General features: G+C 41.8%; 1 protein-coding gene across 2 annotated transcripts in view; it reads left to right on the plus strand.

Moving 5' to 3' along the window:
* grik2 (glutamate receptor, ionotropic, kainate 2) overlaps positions 1-24,282 on the plus strand; it is a 254,379-nt gene extending 230,097 nt beyond the window's left edge. The window contains exons 16-18 of one of the 2 annotated variants that reach the window (XM_061049540.1): positions 4,660-4,910; positions 5,179-5,206; positions 23,710-24,282. In XM_061049540.1, coding sequence (XP_060905523.1) covers positions 4,660-4,910; positions 5,179-5,206; positions 23,710-23,963 — 533 coding nt within the window. In that variant the 3' untranslated portion in view covers positions 23,964-24,282. The remainder of the gene's footprint in view (positions 1-4,659; positions 4,911-5,178; positions 5,207-23,709) is intronic. The other variant, XM_061049541.1, reaches the window with a different exon arrangement.
* Positions 24,283-24,874: the final 592 nt, after the last annotated feature.

Raw genomic sequence — 24,874 nt, forward strand, 5'->3', positions numbered from 1 at the left:
TATCTATTTTCTCAGCCAACTAGACACAGAAGGAAATGATCACATTGTGTGACAGCCAAGTAGCATTTAATTCTTGTCACTTACAGCCTCATATTTAAACTCACACATTATAAATAACCTCATTTAGTTTGTATCTCCCATGTGACCACAGCTAACCAATAAGTATGTGTATGGAAAGAACTGCAAAGACATAATTTGTGAAATTAGATTAGCAATAACAACCGACATGCATCTTATATCTAATTGCAATGTGAAGTAATTTAACTTTTTGTCAATCATGGCGCCAAAGCGGTACATCTAATCTCTTAGCTGTACATGCAAAAGTTGTATTTTCAACCAAACAATCTCTAAACGGACAGAGCTGTGTGTCAAATTGCAGAATGTGTTCATAGCTTGCTAGCTTAACTGCAATGACTGTAATGTTGGAACTTGTAGTTAATTGTGATCGAGCGGACGAACTAAAGACGCTGAAACGCTCAGTGCTTTTATATCACTCTAGCACTAGGGGAGCGGGGTGCTAAGGAGCCGTAGCGTTGCAGTGTGAATGTGTGTGATTTAGCAGGTATTTGTAACTGAATTCAAAGGCAGGTGGTGTTTGTGTAGCCTTCAGGTATCAAAGCTGAGCCCAGATGGTTCCCTGTGTGAGGAGTGCTGCAGGATCTGACGAGGTGCAGCATATTTTACAGCTCTGATACTAAACCAAATGACAAAAGAAAACTCTATTTTCATCTCAGTGGGTCAGAAGGCAGTTCTGATCGCTCACCCGTTTTATGCTCATGTGAATGTGTGCTACAACACTTGCCAAACTTGTGGCTGGCACAGTGCAGTGCAGGTCTCGACTTCATGACACGGCGCTCATGTTCATCTTAGCCTGTGATATCACAGCTGAGGGGTCTGCGTTTGTTGTGATTGCACAGAGCTGGCCCAATTTCAAGGCTGCCGGGTCTCTTTGTCGTGGTTTGTTGTTTCCGCTGCGACGGAGCTGAAGGGAAGGGATCTACTGTAGATGGCGGTGAATAACGAGAACCAGAGAGTGTTTTCATATTCCCCATCACCATGGTGATAGATGCTTTTGAACCACGCTGGCTCACTCTGAAATAAAGAGTTAGATAGCAGAAGCCCTTGGGCAGAGATGAAGGACGTCAGAGATGTTAAAGAGAATGAACATGGCCTTGTGACTGCAGCCGCACAGACACGAGGCTGAGGGCGGCAGCTCAAAGCTCGGCTCCGGGAGGCGAGCGTGGCTGATCGTTGTCACTGTTGGGGTCTTTTGGGTCCACTACATAATACTGCTGCTAAACTGACTGTGCATACTAACTACCAATCCCAGAGATGCCACTCCATCGGAGTAATGTTTTCCAATCTAAACATGTTTTCCTGCCTGTGCTCCGGGGAGAGTTCATTCTAAGTGTTTGCGATAATAGGTGTTATTAGTTTTTTAAATAATTCAAGCTGCATTAACATCCTGATTACTGTGTATACACTGTAGCCGTTTGGGGGAGTGGGAGTCTGGCAGGATTCTGTTTTTGTTTTATTTTTTCATTCAGCGTTCAGGTTTAATCAGGAATCTCGACGTGCCAGTGTTTTTTATCAGCGGAAGATGTTTGAGTGCTTTACCTGAATGAAGAAAGGGAGGAGAGGGAGGTGGAGGGGCTGCTGGGTAAACAGAAGGAGGAGGAAGAGGGGGAAGGGGGGGGTTCATTGTGTGTGCTCTTCAGACTTCTCACATGGTTAGGATGTTCTTCAAGTCCTGCTTTGGGGACCTTGAACTCTCGAGCCAAGGTAACAGCTCACAGTGAAAACATTAGCACACACTAACCATGGCAGCGGGTTTTAATTAGGAGGTATCACAGGTGGAGGGGGGGCAATAATGAGCCCTGTAGTTGTCTTTTAGGTTTATTAGTTGAGTGTTTTTGGACCTGCGGGGACAATGAAACTGTAATGGTAGACATTAGCATTAATTTTTTAACAACTTTTAAAATGCACAACGAAAATATACTCACAGGTAGAGTCATTAGAAGTGGTCTCTGCAGCTTGTAAACACAACATTCAAACTGGGACCCACTGCAGATGCTACACTGGTGCTGCAGATGCTACACTGGTGCTACCTACCATAGCAGCTACCATACAAGCTAACACCCAGTGTCATTAAATGCACCCAGAAAGCAGGCCAACTCCACATCCACGGATAAAAGCCAGCCCAAGAGCACAAGAGCTTTGAGTAGTCGGAAGACTAAGAAATATACAAGCTCAAGTCCATTTAACATTTACCATTCTTTGCTGCTACGTCCCCGTCCAGAATATTTGCTGGTTTGAATAGCGTCCAGTCACTGAATTGTATCCAATCCTAAACTCACCTGCGCGCTGACATTGGCTGGAGTAAACACACCAGCTCCCCGTCCAGAGTACAGGATGTACGCAAGTGTAGAAGAGGATGTCAAACATCAGCATGAGTTAAATAAAGCAGCAAATAAGAATGACGACTCTTGAAAAGACATACGGGCACATATGAGAAATATGTTGACTGATATAGAATGACTTAATCACATTTACAAACACTGCAGCACATATAGACATATCAAGCTAAATACCAATAAGCAGCATGTTCCAGTAATGAGAGCTCTGCTAATCAGAACAGTAAACACATTTCTATGCAGTTATGATGATCCACCCAAAGCCAATTTAAACCAAAATGCAATACTTTTGTATTCTGTTAATGTTTCTTTGTCTTTATACTATTTCATACTTTAAACATGTTGTATTTTATTGCACTGATTGTATGTTTTTTAGGGCACAGTGACATCCACAACAGGACAGGAGGGGGTTGCAAACAACTTGAAAATATTTCTGTCGCACTCTCCTAACTTCTCCACTTTATACATTCTGTACGCCAGTCAAACAATGCTAATTCACCATCTACGATCCATCACATCGAAGGACATTTTCCAATCCAATTTCACAACAGTTTGCAAAATAGACACAGAAATATAAAGCCCGTTGGAGTCTGGTGTTCCTCCTCTGGTTAATGAGGTTGGTCCATTCAAAAATATTCCAGGAGAAAACAAACTTAAGATGTTTTCATATATTCTCTCCAGGGAATTTTAGGAGGATTGTCCATGAAATCATCCTGGTCTGGTTGTTCACACATGTACCTGACCGGGAGACTATTCCTGTCGAACAGGAGGGCAAGGGGGGGAGGGGAGATCTGCTGAGGCAAGACATGATGAAAAAAGAACGACACAAGAGTTGCAAACAAAGCAACAGAGTGCGCAACATGACGCTATAATTAGAATATTTGCCTATATCAATGCTACATGTAGTTCGACAGCATGCAGCTGTTTACTTGCATGCATGGAGATCGTATAGGTCATGTGCATACAGTCTACAGTCGTGCATGGATCACAGGGAATAAACGTCACCACCCACTCCCATTTGCTCAGATGACTTCTCCTGCTGCCTTCTCAAATCAGCTCAGTCAAAAAGAATACTAGGACGCAGGTAACTGTGACTGGAAATGTCGGCTGTTTGCGTTCACACATGCAGCTCGTCCTGCAAATATCAGGAGTTTTCTGCATGTGTGAAAGCCCTATATGATACAAAAATGAAATGATAACTTCAAACTACAAATTGCAAAATTGTGAGCGTGGACACTTTGTATTTGTGCAATGTAGATCAAATTTAACCTTTTGTTTTCCAGAAGTGCATTTGCACAAATCATTGCCTAGATGTAGAGTCCTGGCAACACTTTGGACTCTGCTCAAATCTCTTTCTCTTTTCACAATTTTTACATCCTGTGTGAAACTACTCATCACGTCAAAAATATTTATTTTCATAAAACCATCATCTCAATTGTCAGGTTTCAGATTTCCGATTTAGGTCACAGATTTTATGTCCAAGTACAAGATTCAACAGGATATATTTGTGAACTTTTAAACTTCCTTTGGTTTTGTTTGGTCAATGTATTCTTTGAAAGAAGAATGATTCAGTACTTTGTTGCTTCTTATACAGACTGACACACTAACATTACTAAACCAGAATACTCAGGTGTCAGCTACATTGAGTGTCTCAGGATAACAACTTAAACACACAAGGTTTTTCACTTCACTCAACATGTTATTGGTATCGTCATGACCTAAAGGAACCAACAGTGCAGCGATCAATCGTTCGTCTGAAGATACGCCTCCTGCTGCACTCAGTCTCTGCATGGTGCACACAGGAGGAAGTGATGGCATGCTGGGAGAAAATAGCTCCAAATGATGTTTATTTCAAAAACAGAAAAACACAACCTTGACTTTCTATTTGACGTAAATCCTGAACCTGTTTTTTGCACGCTACGACTAGAAAGTAAACATTACATGAACACACAGAACAACATTTTTCAATCTGAAACATGCGATGACTTGAAGATTTTCTATCCAGACAGAGGAAATATAACTATTTCATATATTCTCCATACGAGTGCAGACGTCTACCCTACACCCCACACGGACCTTTTGCATGAATGTAACTTGTTAGGTGAAGTGTTGGCGGCTGGAAATTGGAGTTAGAAGTTAAAAGGCAATACTCAACATCGACTGATCATCAGATTCAATCTGTGTCCTTCCGCCCATCTCCTCGAGTTGCTTGCTCGCTCTGACCTCCTGTGTTTTGATCCTTTAGGCTCTCCGTACAGAGATAAGATCACTATTGCCATCCTGCAGCTCCAGGAGGAAGGGAAGCTGCACATGATGAAGGAGAAATGGTGGCGAGGAAACGGCTGCCCGGAGGAGGAGAGCAAGGAGGCCAGCGCCCTCGGGGTGCAGAACATCGGAGGGATCTTCATCGTCCTGGCTGCCGGACTCGTCCTCTCGGTGTTCGTGGCTGTGGGAGAGTTCCTCTACAAGTCCAAACAGAACGCACAACTGGAGAAGGTAAGACCTCCTTTTTTGGCGTTCATCTCTGCATTGTTTTAAACAATGATAGCAGAATTTCTTACCATATCTCATGGCAAAAGAAGAATACATGCTAAAAATGAAACAAAATATATGCTAAATATTTTCATTTTTTTAATCATTTCTTTTATAGAATTTAAATAAATAATCTGTTTGCCAATTAGCGGAACATAACACACAATAATGACATAATGTCGTATCATCTGCAGGAAGATAAGGGTTGGTTTCTTTGCATTTATTCACTTAGGCCCAATGGCGACAACGAGATAAGAAACGTGAGGAATTCTGCTGTCACCATGGATCCAAGCTAGACTATAACCACCATCTCAAATGACCTCAAGAAAAACTCCAGAAACTGTTTTTTTTTTATTGTTATCTAATATGATTCAAAACTTCCCAAAACTACTGAGCTGTGTGTTTGTTGTTCTCCTGACACTCCTGAGGGAAGGGGAACACTGAGAGCAGCTTAATAAAAGTGCTGGCAGTAACACACAGCTGCAACCACGGGCACATGTATTGCAAATGTTTGCTCTGCTGCATGACCCACCTCCTCAACAGCCACTAACACCCCTCCCTCCTCCGCTGTCCATCTCCACTCTGCAAAACCACCATCCTGCTTCAACTGTAACTATTCTCACTGCTCATATCTGTGGCACTCAGCCCACACAGAGCTCTTCTAGACCAACAAAAAACACAACAAAAGATCGTGTTGTTTGACTGGGTTATCACAGCAAACATTCTGACACTGAAGAGATTTAATGGTCTGCACCGCCCGAGGAATACCTGGGGCAACTTTCAAAACAAGAAACGCTACTGAAAAGGGTTTATATGCACCAAGGTTGTTCTGGTCAGTGTTGATCGATAGATGACAATTTTTACTCAAAGACAGCCTTTAAGAGGTAGACACACTGTAGCTCCTTGGTGTCAATGCTGCATTCTTTCTATTGACCTGGAGGGGGCGACTACACTGCTTGCAAAAAGACTGTTAATTACAGTGAACCACAAAAAAGTCAACATTTCCCTAATGAGTTTATGGTCTCAGTCTTTGTTTTCACATCTTCAATGCAGCATGATGTTAATTTTTGAAAATCATGGTCCCATTTAGAGTTAAATAACCGACAAAGCAAATAATACTTCAGGACGTGGCTACCTGTGATTGACAAGTCGCTTCCATGCCAACCTCTCAATCCAGGACAGGGGTGAAGCGAGGTCTGTGTAGGTTCTCAGTCATCCAGGTCGTGGTAAATTCAAAGCTTGATGCAAAGGCGACTGGACTGGTTGAAGATCTTGAAGACGTTTCACCTCTCCTCCGAAAGGCTTCTTCCGTCCTAAAGGTCCTGACACACCAAGCAGACAGCAAAGAACTAGTGGCCGCGAAGGGCCACCTGTGGTGTCGCCTCTCATCTTGGCCAAAAAGTCACACTTGAACACACCGCAAAGACCAAAGACGATGGCCAACCACCACGTACGTTCTGCGCGCGCGAGAGGAAATAACTCTCCATGCCAGCAGGCGGCGGTAGTCTGTTGTTATGGTACAAGAAGACCATTTGCACACCGCTGTCGGTCACCACTCGTATTATAGGTCGTCTACTAATGGAGAATAATGTCTGATAAAAAGTTGAAAATGGCGCTGGCGTTGGCAGGCTCAAATGGCTTTCCCGAACCTGTGTCGGGAGCTGGAGTAACCCCCGGGACAGCCAATCAGAGTGATTCTTCTCAATAACCGCGCCGACTGTGACCGACGATGATTCAACATGTTGAATCGGCCGAAAAAAAGCCGACGTAGGCCGACGGGTAGTGAGGGCAACGATCGCTCACTGACGGTCCAACTAGGACCAACAGCCTCCTTGGTGTGTCAGGGCCTTAAACCATCTGGTGGACGACCCACAGACGACTGGGGGTGGTAACGACTCACGGTGAAATTGGGTTAAGGACTCTGATGTGAGTCATGCTTGATCATTAGCATGCTCATGATCCACAGAGGCTTAAATTTCTATCTCCGTCCACCAGGTTAGAACTGAAGAAGCCTTTCGAAAGAGGAGAGGTGAAACGTCTTCAAGATCTTCAACCTTGTCCAGTTGCCTTTGGATCAAGCCTCAAGGTGTAGCAATACACATCAATCCTCTTTTCTAAATATGGTCACTTACAGAACTCGGATTCCAAAAGAATCAAATGATATGTTTACATCTCGGTGGGCAGAGCTAGGCATTAATCCGTTTATTTGTTAATTGTTAGAGTTAATTTTTAAGGTGGACATTAATTTTAAAAGTGATTGAAACCTTTAAGTTTATGTAAATGTGGTTTCCATTAATGTAGAAACCTGACTCTCATGGTATTATGGATGGTGGTGAACCTGAGAGAGAGCTAACCTCCTTCTGTCTTTAGAGAACTTTTTGAAAAACAAGCCAAAATGCCCGTCTCTGCCCTGGGCGCTTTTATTGTGAAATTCTGCTTTACTTACATGGAGGTACTTCCTTTGCAGTTAAGTTTGTAATTTTAAATTAAGTCATTCAATTCATCATGGCCGCTCAAAAACTTGAATCCACTGACATTGCAAAAAGTTTTTTCCGGTTAATACCAGTTAATGTTAACATTAGCAGTAACTTCAGTTAATAATTAACAGAATTAACTGATAAACTGACATCAAAGTTAACGTCTTTGCCAACAGACTAACGGTTAACAAAGTGATATTTTTGATTAACTGCGCTCACTTCCTAAGGGGTCTATGTTATGAAATTATGTGTAAAAGTCTGAGAGACATGAACTAACCCTTTGTGGACAATAAACAACATTTAACAGAAGCTTTTATTATGAAATGACATTCAGCTGCCCAAATGTCTTACCTGCTTTACTACATTAAGCCACGCCCACTTTAGACAACTGGCAGCTCTAACGGGATTATAAATAGATTATTATAGCGAGCATGTCTTTGGAAATAAATAATAAATCTCTTCCCAAACATTCAAATGTAAAGTATTTATTATAAACAAAACATTATAAATATATTATATATTTGTAAGATGTGTGTGTTGTACAGCGATGGATTGAAAGTATTTACTCGAATGTATTTCTGACTTAATTAAAAGCCGTTAAAGATTTACAGCCGAAGTCAGTTAGCTGTAAGATAATATGAAAGACATGACAATGATAGATTGCAGGTAAGATTAGTTTATAAATATAATATAAATATAGATTCATATAGTTTATATAAATACTATCTATAGTGCAGTGAGGCTGAATATCAGGGTGCAACAGGGGGATATATCCTGCAGCCCTAACAGCCTTAAGGTCCTTTCAGACACAATGTGATTTAAGCAGTGCTCAACACTGAGTTCAGTGTACATCACAACATCAAGTAGCTTACCTAGTGCGGCGATAGCCTAGCGGTTATGTCGTGCGCCCCATGTACAGAAGCTGTAGTCCTTATCGAAGTGGCCGAGGGTTAGAATCCAGCCTCAGCCTGCTTTGCTGCATCATCCCCCACTCTTTCGTCCCAACATTTCCCGTCTCTCTTCAGCTGTCCTGTCCAATAAACGTAAAAAGGGCCCAAAAAAAGTTGCTTACCTAGCTAGCTAACCTGGCAAAGTGTTGAGCTGTGCTCCCCCTGAGGTCCAGGTACCATAAAGCAGAAGTGGCACAGCAGAAGTCCTTAGAAATGATGATTGCTGTGATGCTGTTGTTGCGTTGTGTCTGAACGGGTCTTAGGAGGCATTGCATGTTTGCGGGGTCCCGCCTTTTGTAACCCATTATAGTTTCCTGGCAGGCGTAATTAGGGAGGTGACACACCCTCGGCGAGAAGGGAACCAGGGTCATCATGTGATGCTCAGGGCAGCCTTATTGCCAGTGGTGCCTTACATGTACGCACATAATATGCCCTTGGCAATAACGCAATTAGCCTACTACCCCAGCAGTACATTATGCAGTGCTCCAGGGGTGCATCCTGTACCACCAGTAGCATTAATGCCAGAGATACTTAATGTTCATGTAGGATGTGGTGAAATGTACCTGGACAGCATGTTGCCTTAGCAGCTGTATTGCCTGGGGAATCTATGCCATATCCACATAATGTAGTAGTTGAGGCAATCAGGCCACAAGTGATTGATTTGTAGCACTTTTGTGTTTATTGTCAAAGGTAATGTAATCCCAGTGAAGCAGGGTCGACATATGGTGCTCCAGAGGTACATTATACATGATGTTCTACATTCATTAACACTTCATTAAAGGTTCATTATGTGCATGAAGATGCAGCCTAATGGCGAGGACATTATGGATACCAAGGCCACACATAGACTGTCTATAGGAAGCAAACATGGGCTTATGTCCGGAATCACCCACTACTCACTACACAACGCACTACAGGGCATACGCCATTTTGTAGTGGGAATTATCATACCCTGTAGTAGACTCATATAATCCAACAATGCATACGTACGATCAGTAAGCATTATGTACCATAATACATTGCGTTACAAAGTTTTAACGAGCAGAAGGGGAGGTTTGACTCATCCGTGGCAGATGCACAAAAGAAGCACGACCCGCTTGAACACAGAAACACAGAACAGTTCATATTTGGGGGTGTTTGTAAAGACCTATATGATAGCTCCCTGTGTAGGGATCAGAAAGTTGGGAGTCCTTTTGTGATTTCAGACGCAGCCCGTCACTGTGAAGTCGCCAACTGGTTTGTCAAACCCCATCTTAAAGGTCAATGTCAGAATTTTGTTCAGGGTCACCTCGGTTTTGGAACCACGATGTTGCAAGACGGTGAACACACAATTTGAAGTCACTATCCTAAATTCCAAATACAATATATCACCGTTATTTTTACACTAAATGGGACGAAAGAAGATGGACAATGTGCTGTGTTGAGAAAGACTAAAAAGTCAAGATTGAGACCACTAACATTTAAGGGAAATATTTACTGAGGTAATAAAAGTGATTATTTGTCTTTCATACAGTAGAGTTTATTTTATGCAACCATTAGAGTCGCCTCCTGCTGGTCATTTGAAAAATTACAGCTTCAAGGCACTTTTACATTGGCTTCAATTTTTTTAAATAACCAGTGGCTACGTCTATTTATTATATACGATATGTAAAGGTCCGTCATATGGTGCTCAAGGAATATATTCTGAGCGTGTCTTATTCACATGGCAAATTCATGAAGCAATCAACGGAGTGTAGATCTTGGTTGGGTATTGTAGGCCCAATGGTTCACTAAAAAGGATTAGTGAGTTACTGGTAACAGATTACATACGACCATTAGTATTTCCTCAGGTTGGTGCAGGGAATTCCACACTGACATGCTTACTGGGATGATATATTGGTATTTTAAATAGCAAACTAAATGTAGATAAAGTGTTCTTTTTTCAGAAAGTACTTTTATATCAAAGAAAACTGGCACGGTCTTTCTTGCCAAGCCTTGAACAAAGGTTTTTTTTTTATATCTACTAGTGTAATGTGTGAGTATGTAAGTCTATAATGGAGCATTTACATCAAGAGAAGAAATCCACGGCAGCACTGCTCCACCACCACCATTAATCCCTAAACAAGGTTATTCATCTCTTCAGTAGCAGCTAAATAAAGACAGACATGATGAATGGATCCGACAGGCGCCTTGTAGGCAGAAAACAGATAGTCTGACCATTTTATTTAACTCGTCAAGGTTTCTGTATTCAAATTCAATGATACCACCCCCGACTTTTAAACCTTGTATTGACAATGAATTGCTTGCACTCATGTTTTGAATGCACAAATGCACTACTGTCACATTTAGGCACTCTGTGGACTTGTGCTTGATCGGCCCACAGCTTGGGATTGCACATGGAGCTTTAATGTTCAGATAATATAAATGATCACTTTATGATCATGAAATAAGGTTCATCTTTATAAAACTAAGTATGTTTTTATGCTGCCAATAATTAGTGTGTGCTGACTTGAAACACTTCTGAGAAAGTATTAAGACCATCACAGGGTACCAAGGCCCCCCACTGAAATCCAGAAAAATTAAATTCTTTAAGGGGGAGTTCTCAACCATTTGAAGTTTAGTTTTTTAATGGAATGGTTCTCAAGACACTTCAGGGGGTCCAAATCCCTTTCACTTTGATGTAGTCCATAACCCAATCTGCAGATTTCTGCTTACAGAGCTGAATACTTAGATTGTACAAAAGATGTGGAAGAAGCAATATTGACACCACATATTGATTGGTGCACCGACCGTTATGAATGCCATATTTGGACAATAAGGTGGATCAGCACTGCTAAACCTGTATCTTGGATGCACTGGTAGCGCTCTTTCAGTCACAGGTAGCCGTACACTTAAGTCTATTCTGATTTATTGGCTATTTCACTGTAAATGGGACCAACATTTTAAAAGTCAAAGAAGACCTGAAACCAGGCCATGAACTAAAAATAAGGAAAATGTTCACTGGGTAATAAATAAATAACCGATAAGTCGACTCTTTTCTGGTACTCATATATACAATAAGACGTCTTTTTGCAGCCACTGGAGTCGCCCCCTAATGAAATTTAGAAATTTAGCTTAAAATAACTTCTGCAATCACTTCTCTTTTGAAATCAAGAAGCTACTTCCACTTCTTTTATTCAGTCTATGGTACCCATGTACTTGGGTACAGCTTATATTTTTGTTTTTGAACCCTCAAGACCAGCCCAACTTGAAGACTTGCTTACGTGGTTGTCAAAGATGACCTCAGTGGGCGAACACTATAAGATTGGTATAGATTTTCCCATCCACATTAATCTGTATTTTGGAGCATACACTTGAACATCCAAAGTTCTGATTAGGTCTCTTTGCCCGTATCTGTGGTGGAGAGTGATGAATAAAATGTATTTTGACATCAAGGATGGGGCTGTAAAAAACAGTTCAGTGGCCAAGGACCAATCCATTTTTCTATGACCATCCCAAAACCTTCAGAGAGGGAGCCCATTGCTTCACATGAGTAAGTTGGTCTACAGCTGGGTATGGGCTCAGGGTTGGCCTTTCAAGTGGGTTGGTAATGGGTTTACATGGGCAACCCAGATGAATAAACCTTGTCAAGACAATGGCATTCAATCAACATGAATGGGTATTGGAATGGTCCCAAGTGGAATACAATGACATAATTTAGGCCCTGTATGGAGCCCATTAAGAGCCCTTCATCAACCCATCTGGGCTTACCCATGTTGAGCCTCCATGGAATCAATACACATTCGGCTGGGCCAATGTTGACTTTTCCATATAAGCCTGAATGGGTAGCCCAGGTGCCACTCATTCAGGCCCCACATGGACGTGCTGGCTTGGTATATCTGCACGTGGCTTTGGTATGGTATGGAGAAGTTATAGTTATGGGAAATATAACATGTTTAAAGGACAGTTAAACTTAAGCAATGAAAACAGTGTTGAGTTTGGAGAGAAATTATGTTGTATTGCATCGCAAAAAATCTCCATCAACCCAACCTCCATGTTGATACACTTCCTTGTACCAGTCGCCAATAATCGTAATCCCACTGATATCTGGCTGTGTTTAACAAATGATTAACTTAAGGGCCCCCTGGTGGACTGTGGGCCCCTCGTGTGTCTTGAAACATAGAAATGCTTAAAATGTTACCTAATTTAAAAAAACAAAACTCACGCTGAAACAATATTAGCAACTACATAATAATAACAGCTATGTGTTAAGAATTTGAATAGCTTGTGGTCCCAATAAAAAATCCTTACCTCTAGAAAACACTCTGCAGTAGGGCTGAGAATCTTTGGGTGTCTCATGATTCGATTTTGATTCATGGGGTCACGATTCGATTGAGAATCTATTTTTGATTCAAAACAATTCTGGATTCATGCTTCAAAGTCTAATTTTGAATAAGTCCATACTTCAGGATCTACTCCAGTCATCTGTGAAACTGGCTGAATTTCTTGCTGCTTCATTTGGCATTCTACCGAGTTAAAGAGCTAGCCTTAGCATTTAGCAGGGAGTGACTGATTAGACAAAAAAAAAAAAAAGAATATTGGAAGTTATTAATCTATTGAAAATCTCAGAGGATAAGAATCTCCACATAACCACAGCCACTTTTGGTTCCATTGGAGGTGGCTTAATCAGTGGTGTAACCCAATATTGTTAGTAGCTTACAACAGAGACAACAATAACTCCTCCAACAAAGAAGCCAATACGGACATATATAGCATAAAATACATCTCTGGGACCTTTGGCAGAAAATGAGGAATCCATTAAGAAATCTCTTATTAAACCATTTTATTAGAATTTATTATTCTGACTTTGTTATCAATATTTTGACCAAAATACCCCCATGCAAATTTAGAAAAAGTTGTCCTCCTCTCCTATCATGTTCAAAGGTAGAAAAACATTCATTCAATCTGTTGTGAACTGCAGGTCAGGAAGACACCCCAGTGATAACGGCAGCTAACGACTCAGACCTGAAAACTCAAAATAGTGGTTTAACCCAAAGCACAGCTAGATCCATTTAGTCCAAATTTTAAATGAATGTGCACTTTAATGTGTAGATTGTGCATCCCACAGCCATGCGCTAATTAGTATCCGGCTAATCTGTTGGAAATAACCCAGCGATTTTGTTATTTGTGAAAATCCACCATATATTTTGTTTCATTGCTCGAGGCTCCTCGTATAATTGAATATCACTGACTCTTACAATACGGGGTTGTTTTCTTGCCACGATGCTGAAAGTGTCAAGTTGAAAAATGTGGTGCTAAGCATCTCTTTGTTGTGTTTCGCATGCTTGACGGTGCACACCCTGCAATTTGCATTTTATAATTACTTCTGTTCTGTAACATTAGAAAGGAGCAAAAATTTGCAGCTCGTCATTTCTATAATGGGATGAGCCATACACCCTCGTACACACTAGGGGAAGTCTAAATAGTGTCTTTAAAGGTTAAATAGACGTTAAGTATGTGTTTTCTCAGATTACTGCATTTACTAAACAGATTGTAATACCAGACGCTGGAAGAACTGTCAATAGGAAATATACACTTGTTACACATTTTAATAAAAGTATGAATAAACGTTTGATAACTTTATGAACTACAGACCTCTGTAGGGTTGTCATTTTGATCAGTCTAACATATCTGACTCCTCTGTTCTTTCTTTCTTTGTCTTGAGTGAGCTCCATTGACATTATTTCACCACATTACATCATCACTTCATCACTACGTATTCATTTTATACGGAGCTTTCAACGGTTTGACGTATATGCTTGTTTGCCTTCGGATCCACAGGCAGATGAGAGGATAGATATACGTTTCATTTCTCTGATCCCAAAGCAGAGCTGGACCTTTGTAATCCAGCTCGGAATAAAGACGGGACACGCTGGGAAAACAAATGTGTTCTCCACAAACTCTAAAGAAGTTTGTCAGGGTAATAAAATACCTGTGATGTTCCCAATAACTAGCCAAATAGTCGGAGGGTCGGAGTAGATACAGATTTTCTGTTTCAGGGTTTTCTGTCTGAAAATAGATATAACTGGTATAATTTGTTTTACTCAGTATATTGAATTTGGTAGGCGCTGGTAGTCTAGTGGTTAGTGCATGCTCATGTACGGAGGCCCCAGTCCTCCAAGCAGGCGACCCAGGTTCAAATCCGACCTGTGGCTCCTTTCCCGCATGTCATTCCCCACTCTCTCTCTCTCTTGATTTCTGAGTCTATGCACTGTTCTAAATGAAGGCATAAAAAGCCACACAAAAAGAATTACAGTTGCACCGGTAAGACTCAGTCGTTTAAAGGCACGGTTGGTAATTTTCAAAAACTAGCATGATTTTGAAAGTTGCATTCCCTCAGTGCTCCGTCTGCACCCACCCCCTCCCCTCTGTGCTCCCTCAGAAGCCACGCCCCCTCACTTACATGCACGCAGTGGCGGTTCTAGACCACTTTTACTGAGGGGGCCAAACTGGGGCCAGTTGTTTTGTCAGAGGGGAACATTAAACCCAGGTGAAAAATGGACAAAGATAATCGCTTTAATGTATATATTTATGCCAAATAATAGTGCACATCATTAAATACCATGATTTACATTTGTTTCAGTGAATATCACAGTAGATTGTGAGTCTGGTTGTTGAGTCAAATACAGTGTATGTGTTATTAGGGGGGCTACAAACATACATGTCTGTGACATCACACATACGGCCTATAAGAGGAAGGGCTTCTCATTTAGGGGACTCCTCTGGGTCCAATAATAAAGATAATAAACCATTTGAATAATGATCTATTCGGTCACATGTACGTATCTTTTTATCACTCTTCTCAGCTGACTGTGGGTAAAGACGGCAAACTGCTATGATTTCTTCCATTTTTCTCCTTTTCATGTGAACCATTTAGTCTGCATTTTTGAACGGGTAGGAATATAAAAACTCTGCTTCAAAGGAAGAGCACAGTCAAGGCAGAGGGGGCAGTGTGTTAGATTTTTCACCCAAAGACGTCAGTGTGTGTTAAAATATGCTCGAGAAAATGATCCCCGCTAATTTAACCAAAGTTAAGTCTTCAGAAAACCGATTTCGGACTCCATAATTTCCCACTAAATCACATGCCTCATAGACTTTAAATGGAGCATTTCTTTGTCATCTCCATGCTCGTCTGTCAGATTTCCATGATTACCATGGTTGTCCCCTTCCTCCCTGTCCTCCCCCTCCTCCGCCTCCTGTTCCTTTCTTTCCTCTCTCTCTCAGCTTCTCCTCCGCTTCCTTCTCCCGCTCCTTCTCCTCCCACTCCTCCTCCTCCTGCTGCTTTTCCCTCTCTTCCTGCCTGCTGCTGAGGCTGCCGCAGACTAACCTGACTCTCGGGGTGCAGGGACCACCAGCTGTGTGTGAGGAGCCCATCTCATGAAGCCAGCACACACACACACACACACACACACACACACGCCTGCATGCATGCATATGGAAGCACATACACAGGCACACACGGAGATCTCAATGCTCAAAGGAAACATCCAATTATTCAGGTTGTTTGTCTCAGTGAGACGACAGATTGACTTTTTTTAACCCCTTAAAAGATTTTTTTCTGAGGGAGAAGCTGCTTCAGAGGTAGAATAAGATTCAGTGTTTGAGCTCAGTCTTAGTGATCGAGGAGTTAAACTACCTCCTAAAACTCCTCTGACTGTGTCCCATAATGACATCCATCTCCACAGGAGACCAAGAAATGCAATCTGTGCATCTGTCACTAGACTTCAATGTAAAAAAATGGACGATCATGCAATGTTGAGGTTAGTTTTTTTTAGCAAGCAGTGCAAATATATATATATATTTTTTTTTTTCAATCTGTCACAAAATATGGCATCTACAGTGCGTTTAATATTAGGGAAAGATCACAGCCACGTTTGATTAAAAGTCGATGACATGACAGAAAATCTGGTCTTCAGATGATTCCCTGATTCACGGCCACTGAACGTTGGAAATGGAGATTACACACGAGGAGAAGAATCACCTAATGTCGTTCTTCATGTGAAATAATTTCTAGGATACGAAAATGCATTATTCCTAAGAAATGTGACTTAAAGTGTGTACATAGAACTGTTAAATATTTTCAGTGACTGATTTCTACAAGCAGATTCTGTATATGAATGCTGTAGGTAAGGGACTAGATCTTTGGTGTGCAGGTATGTGGTTTCCGTTTGAGTCCTAGAGGGACTATAGAAGCAGATTTTGTTCCTATGTAGAAAAAACGGACCCAAAAAATGTGGGCACTAATGCAACCCTGGAACCCACTGGCTAACATCTCTCAAACATTTAGCTTGTCTCTATGGGGACGTCTTTGTATAAGGGCAGCTAAGAGTCTGACAGTTCTGTCCACTGGACCTCAGAATGATGATAAGCAGTGAATCGGAAAGAACATCTCGGCCAAATCCTTTTGTCACTTTTTTTGAAATACCTGCAGGCATTGGCCGGTCACAAATCAAAACTAAAGATGACATCAGTGACTTGAATGTGTGATTAATCTCCATCGTGGTCAAGTCAGTAATGAAATACATTTAAAAAAAAATGTTTTAATTCAAGTTGACTCAAGCCCTGTTTCTGCCAAATGACGTGCAAGTGCCCCAGCGCTTTTCTGCCCAGATAAAAACGCTAGGTGGGCACGGGGCCTAAGTCAGATCCTAGCAACAAACATAAATATATTCATCCATTTTAAACTCCCAGTCCATATTCAAAGATATAAAGAAAGAAAGAAAAGCTCCACTTTTCAGAAAATGTGTGCTCAAACAGGACTTTTGGAGATTTTCCCTTCATGACATCACAAAGGGCAGTAGCCCCTCCCCCAGGTGGGTGACACTCCCACAGCTAGGTGTTTGTTCTGCCCTCTGAGTCTGCCTTCTCACCGTAAACAATAGGACATGGAGCGAGAAAGACAGAGTACACCCAAGCCCTTCCAGAGAGGGGGGCGTGGTCAGACACAGCTCATTTACATATTTAAAGGTACAGACACAGAAACAGCCTGTTCTGAGCAGGGCTGAAATAGAGGGGTTTATAGACATGATCAAATACAGGATCAGAGTGGATTTAGAACAAGATACTTCACACACATGTTTTGAGGAGCTCTGAGACTTATTTAAACTGAAGAAGAGGAGGAGGATATGTCACCTTTAATAAAAGGTTCCCCAACAAAAACATGGCTATCTTCAAAGCTACCAAACTCGAATAGAAATACACAAACTTCCCCCCCGAGAACAAGTGAGTTATAGGTCGACCACGGCTTTGATTTCTTTTAATGAATTGTTATTCATTGACTTTAGTTCTTAAGAGGGCAACTTCATATCCAACCCAATAGTTGTGTGACACACACAATAACCCAAACAACTAGCTGAACCAACCAAAGCAGTGGTACACACACTTTTTTTCAATGGAGTTTGGTGACTTTGAATAGAGTCAAGTAATGGCTGTTTCTTGTTTTCAAAAAAACATTTCTGTTTAACAAAAAAAAGTCATTATTAGGGAGACTCTGTCAAATATTTTCAGATACAAGAAATAAAACGAGTTGACCTGGGGCAAAAATAAGAACTTGTTATGCATGTATTTTAATCAGGCAAATTTTCCTCCAAAGATGTCAATGCTGGCTGAAGCAATATTCTGAGGAATTCTAAAACTTTCTGTATCCAGTCGTCATTTTGACCTCAAGATGAAAGATTACATTTTTTTAAAAAATAGGGAAAATCCCTTAACCTGAGGACAACAGTGAGAGCACGGGTCATGCACTGTGCACACTACAGACTGCACTGCACCAAATGTGGACTGCAGTTCAGAGGAGCCCACAGACTAAGCAAACCCCTCAGAGCAGCTAATCGTTTACTGCCCGTCGGGGGCCAGAGACGCAGAGTAAACTGAGGATCGCAGCGCAGCCGTGCCTCATCCCATCTGCATCCCAGCGCCACATCTGTTCCTCCTCCATCCCAGCTAAACGGAGCTCATTCATTCACTCTCACAGGTGAGGGAACTCCGAACGCTAGACAATCTGCTCTTTTGTTCATAGTCCTTTTAAAATAAGTTTTTTTCCACATCAACATTAAACTGCTAAAGATTTAATCCATGAACCATCTTCTTATTTTTTCATACTTTTGGATTTATGCACGGATAAAGTCATAGAGAATAAGATTAAACCAGTAGAAAGAAAGATGTACAGTTTGATGAACCATTATTCATCCATACGATGAGGCCTGTGTCAATAATTGCATGCACTAAATGCACCTTTTTCCTTTCTGTCTGCTCTCAGGATTAGATTTACTACCTTTCCATTCTCCTCGCAGTGGGCAGGCCTGTCCTCTGAGCTATAGAGCCCCACTCAGCCGTACAGCTTCGGCTGATTGTTGAGTGTCATAAAAACCCTGTAATCCAATGACCCTAAGCAGCCACCATCAATCCACCATGCCACCAGCGGGCGGCCATGATGGCAATGTGTCCCCTGAGTGCGCACACAGTGGCCCAGTGTTCCCCAACAGCCCCGCAGATATGTGGCTCTGTTACTGGTGCAAACACCCGCCATGCCATTTAATTTTTACAGGAGGGGGAAATCAATATCTATGGAAAGCCTGTTGGAAAAGCAGCTCAGACTACCAGCAGGTGCACTGAGAGGAAAAACATGTGGAAAAGAGATTTATCTGCAGACATTTCATGCTTTTTGATGCAGGTGAAAACATTCAGCAGGATTAGAGCTACACACTGGAAGCCTGCACACAAACAGCTGGATGAGATCCGATGTTTTTACATCATGTCCCTGGACTCTGAGTTCCACCTCAAGCTAACTTTTGTCACTCTTAATTTCACAAATCTTATACAAAAATATGAGATAACTTGCTAAACATGATGTTTAGAATTTGGACTCCAGTACCCATTTTAAACACTAGGGGTCAGAGTTACATACTGCTCCTTTAATAGTAAGAACATGGACAACCTCTAAGTAAGAGTCTGAATTTAGCCGGAAAGGGATTTTAACATTCGCTACAAGACGTAAAACACTCTAACATTCACTGTTAATACAGTTTATAATAAGAATAAGAACACACTGGGCTACATTGCTCTTTTTTTCTAATCAGAAACCGTTTTGAATCATCATAAACTCCTCTTAGCTGGGAGCGCTCACTCTTAATGGCGTTCCCCTGTAGCGTCTCCAGGAGCAGACTGTCCCGTTTCCAGCTGCCGGTGTCGTTTCACACGGCGTCTGCAGATGCCACGGCGGCTCAGGAGGAAAGAGGAGAGGATGTGAAGAAGCAGCAGTTTAACTGGGCGTGCAGCAACACGGAAATCCAGTCTGAGATACAATGCGCATCAATAAGTGATGGCGCTCTGCGGGCCTGTAACAGCCAGCATGCTCACTGAGATTGTGTTTACGCACACGTGGAAAAAAAGCCTGTCGGGTTTTGTGTTTGTGCATAGATTATATTCTGCACGGTTCAGAGAATCACCTGGTGTCTTTTGAGTGGGCGTTTATGGGAATGACTCGCTCATTAAGCACACGCTTCTGTCTTAATCTGATAAATCCAACGACCATTTCTTCCGACCATCAGCTATCCCCATTTTGGTACAAAACAATTATTTTCCTCCTTGACACCGGGATAAAATCTAAAATGCATTTTTTTTTATTCATACCTAGAAGTACCACAGCAGTGTGACCTGGCACAGAGTTCCCGCAGAGTAAAGCTGTTATTGAATTTGTGATTATTTTGGCAGCTGTATTTTAAATTTAATCTCAGACCTTGGCGAGCTTTACTTTGAAAGTCTAACCAGCCTTTGCATATTCCTCGTTGCTTACACTACTTTTTATAGCCATCTTGCCAAACTGAAGCTAAAGGGCCACTAACCAAGCTGCTGAATTTGGCATTGACCGATGTTTAATTACTTTTTTATTGTCAGTGGAGTCTGGTGCCTTGAAGAGTTGGATGTTACGGCTGTTGCATCTTCCCCCCTGAACAAAAAGGTTCATCTCTGTCAGGATGCTTTCTGTAATGATGTCAGACACTTTTAATTAAATTAAACAGACAGAATTAAAATCTGAACCTCTCACTGAAAGAAAAACAAACAAAAAGTAATAGTGGACACATCAGATCAGGTACATTTTACCAAAGTTATGTTGCAGCCATTACAGCCTATTTCACACTTTCCAGCTGACGCACTCCAACAGACCAAAAACGTATCATACCTAGAAGTCATTTAGACCCACACTATAAAAAGATAAGTTTTAAATAAGCTGATTTCTTGAGCACAGTGCAGTGAAAGCTTCCTGTTTGTGGATCAGTTACTCTTCAATGGCTCGCACAGTGGGCTATGTGGATATATTTAATCATTCAATTATGCACGAATCTTTGCATTAATTACATATTCACATAATTCATATTCAGTCAGCCTCTACTCAGAGAAATTATCTGGCATGGTGTCCAGATGTTCAGCTACAGTATGATAATCACAGTATGAGGAAAAGAAAAGCTGCACAAGGCAATATTTAAATGGAAATTCTGTGGAAGTACAGCTGTGTGATCTCGTTAAAATAAGAAGTGAGGCTGAAACACACACCCGTGGTGTCTCATCCACACTGAAGATTCAGGTTGTTTTTTTTCTAAAGCCAGTTATCATAACGCTCCTCAGTTTACTCACAAACAGACTTTTTAACCAACCAGCTTTATTACCTGCAAACAACCTGGGTCCCAAATGCAATCCAGAAAAAACATCTGAAACACCTTAAGACCTTTGCAAACATTAGTTGCAGTTATCAGTATTTGGCTGATGTTGCAATGTTATCCTAAGAGGAACAATAGCTCCAGTTAGTTCAATGAATTCCCACCTTTGACATTCAACTTTAAAGGTCACATATTCTCCTCCTCTTCTTCAGTGTAAATAAGTCTCAGAGCTCCTCAAAACATGTGTGTGAAGTTTCTTGTTCTAAATCCACTCTGATCCTGTATTTGATCATGTCTATAAACCCCTCTATTTCAGCCCTGCTCAGAACAGGCTGTTTCTGTGTCTGTACCTTTAAATATGTAAATGAGCTGTGTCTGACCACGCCCCCTCCCTGGAAGGTGCTTGGTTGTACTCGGTGCTTTCTTGCTCCATGTCCTATTGTTTACGGTGAGAAGGCAGACTCAGAGGACAGAACAAACACCTAGCTGTGGGAGTGTCACCCACCTGGGGGAGGGGCTACTGCCCTTTGTGATGTCATGAAGGGAAAATCTCCAAACGGCCTGTTTGAGCACACATTTTCTGAAAAGTGGAGCAGGCAGAAGACGGAGAGGATGGACTTTTCTCATCATTGGGGGTTTGAAGACACACTAGAGACACATGTTAGAGTTAGAGGAACATGGCGTATCATAACCCTTCATCAGGAAATAAAGTCATTGAGGTGAACATGTTCATTTTAATTATTATTAATTATTCTCTTAAGTTAATGAACAGCTCCTCTATCTTAGTCTAAAAGTTCGGCTTTGGCAGTCCATTCTTGACTTTATAATCAGCGGTGAGAAAAGGAGAAACAGCAGGAGGCTCTGGTCCCGGTACTTTCCAGGTTTGGAGAGGGGGCAGTAGGAGAACAGGTGGGCTGCAACGGGCACACACTGGAACATCCAGGTGTTGAGATTTTCCAGTTGATACCAAACTACCGGACCAATCTAATAAAGAGACAGACAGACTTATCTACACAAGTCAACGAGGAAAAATATATCCAAGATGACTTTTCACAAGTGTGAGATTGGTAGCGACATTTCCTTCAGGTTTGATTCTGTGGCTGGTTTAGTGTAGAGTCTAACTCACTGCACAGGTTCAGGTTCAGGTTTGGGTTACATTATTTGTACCCGTATGTAGATTTGTTTGCAGCCAGCAAGATCGACATCCATCAAGACACACAGATGAGAAACCAGATGTTACAAGGAACAACACATAAAAGAGAAGAAGACTATTTAAAAACTTACGGGAAACACGATAAAAACAATAAAAAGTTATAAAAGTGCTCAAAGTTCCACCAAGCATGTCGGCCTCTATAGTGACCAAAAAGTCTTAAAGTTTTAAATCACTTTGTGTGTTCCTTTTTTTCCTTTTGGTCAAGGGAATATTACACTGTAAAGAAGTCCCGTTCTTGCTTAATCAGTCGCTCTAGATGCAGCGGCTCATCTGTTGATTGGTCAGTGAGGGTGAAGTGACATTGACAAGCATGTAAACATTTTACAACCAGAGCGCTGTGAGTACAGCAACAATAAACAGCAGACACCGAGGCAGTTGATGATCATTTTTTGAATCTTTCATCTTGAGGTCAAAATGACGACAGGATCCAGAAAGTTTTAGAATTCCTCAGAATATTGCTTCAGCCGGCATCGACATCTTTGGAGGAAAATTTGCCTGATTAAAAAACATCTTATTTTTTCCCCAGGTCAACTCATTTTATTATATATTTATTATATATATTTCATAGAGTCTCCCTAATTATGACCTTTTTTTTGCTGAACAGAAATGTTTTTTTGAAAACAAGAAACAGCTGATAATCCCGAAATGCACTGAATTTGTAGAGAAAATGGACGCTACCAGTGGAAAGAAACAGTGTTCAAGGACACAGGACCTTATCAGGCAAAGGATTATATTCAAGGTTACTCAGGTGTCCACTGGAGGCTGGGAGCAAAAGCCACACAGAAGTCCAATTAGGATAAGAGTTATGCATAATTAGGGGCCTGACAGGTGGGCTCGTTGAAGCTGTTAAGCAGGAGGCTTAAGACGCGCTTCACCTCCACGTCTTTCTTGTTGCCATGTTGGCTAAACGTTAGTTAGACAGCTTTTCCAACATGGCGACCGCTGTCATTGGGCTCCAAAACGTCATAAACCAATGTGAGGCTACGTCCATGTTTTATACAGTCCACTGGAGCCTGGAGTGAAATGTAGAGCGGCTTTCAATGCCTCAAACACTGTGAGCATAATAAACCATGCATGAGCAACAACAACCACAAATCCACCAGTGAAGCCGTCTGACACAACGTTTGAGTTATTCCACACTTTCACACGTTACACTCCAACACACAGCCTATGGTCCTTCACCTCCCTCCATGCTCCCATCCAGCACTCCATCCATTCCCAGCCTGCCGCACTGCATATTCCACCATTTTTTTCCCCTGTGGCAGCTCCGAAGCAGGTTGGTGGGTGTTGAAGGGGGGGGGGCGGGAGGGGGGCTATAAAACCAAAGGGTGCCCACAGGGAGAACAGGCTTGTTTTTTGTTCTTGCCCATAACATTTGGACAGGGGGAAGCCATCTGAAACCCATTCTGATCTTTCTCTTTTTTCTGTTTTCTGCTTTTTCCTCCTCAGAGGTCCTTCTGCAGTGCCATGGTGGACGAGCTGAGGGTTTCTCTGAAGTGCCAGCGCCGCCTCAAACACAAACCCCAGCCGCCCGTCATGGTGAAAACGGAGGAGGTCATCAACATGCACACCTTCAACGACCGCAGACTGCCAGGGAAAGAGACCATGGCGTAACATGGGAATCGCAGTCGCTTTTTCACCCTCTCTCCTCCAGTGAGGAGTTCTGCAGAGACACTGGGGAAAGGGGTGGGGGTAAATGGTAAAAGGGGGGTCATAATGGGGTTGTTATATCAGACCGTTGGGGTTATTTTTGAGTGTAGAGCAGAGGTGCTTGGGAAGGATATTGACGAAATGTCAGTCTTGTTTCTTTATTAATAGCTAGGGATAAGAGATTCAACAATATTTCCTGTGGAAATAACTTGAACCTGGGTGAAATTTTAAGCAAGTTACCTCATTACTCTTACCACCTTGGCAACACGGCGAACTACAGGAGCCAGGATTTTTAAAAACCCAGGAGACAGAGAGGGAGAGAAGTCAGTCCAGAAATAAATTCTAAAAAAGAGGGACAAAGTTTGTCTCTTTTAATAAAAAAAAGAAATCAAGAGAATCGGACCTATCGTGTTTTTGCTGCTGCTCAGTCAGCCTCTCTCTCCGCACAGCTCATGAAAAGGCTGGCGGAGCAGCATCAGAGCAGCTCAGAGATTACCAGTGAAAATATGAAACAATCGGGAGGAGAGGAAGTTTCTAATGGATTGTTTATTTTTTAAAAAGCTGTGAATAGAAAGGACGGCACCGGCTTCTGGACTAACCAGAATCCCGAAGACGATGACGGTGAGCTCGGCTGCTGCTCCCAAAATGTATAGAGAGGCATCGCTTAGCCACATATGATATCGACCCACATGATAAATTGATATACTGTATATCATCCATCAGGCAATAAGTGAAATCATTTATTTGTGTTTCAGAGTACTAACACTTTTAGTCTTTAATGTAGGGGGGGGGGGAGGGGGGGGGGGGATTTTAGAGGCACATTATATGGGGACATATAAGCTTGGAGTAGGGGGCAAATATAGTGAACTGTGGATGTCCATGAAGTCATTTAAAGAGGATCTGCGGAGGTACACGCTCTTCATGTGAATAAAAGAGAAACCTTGGAGTCTAAATCACAGCAGTT

Source organism: Labrus mixtus, chromosome 11, assembly GCF_963584025.1.
Source record: "Labrus mixtus chromosome 11, fLabMix1.1, whole genome shotgun sequence".
Taxonomy (NCBI): Eukaryota; Metazoa; Chordata; class Actinopteri; order Labriformes; family Labridae; genus Labrus; species Labrus mixtus.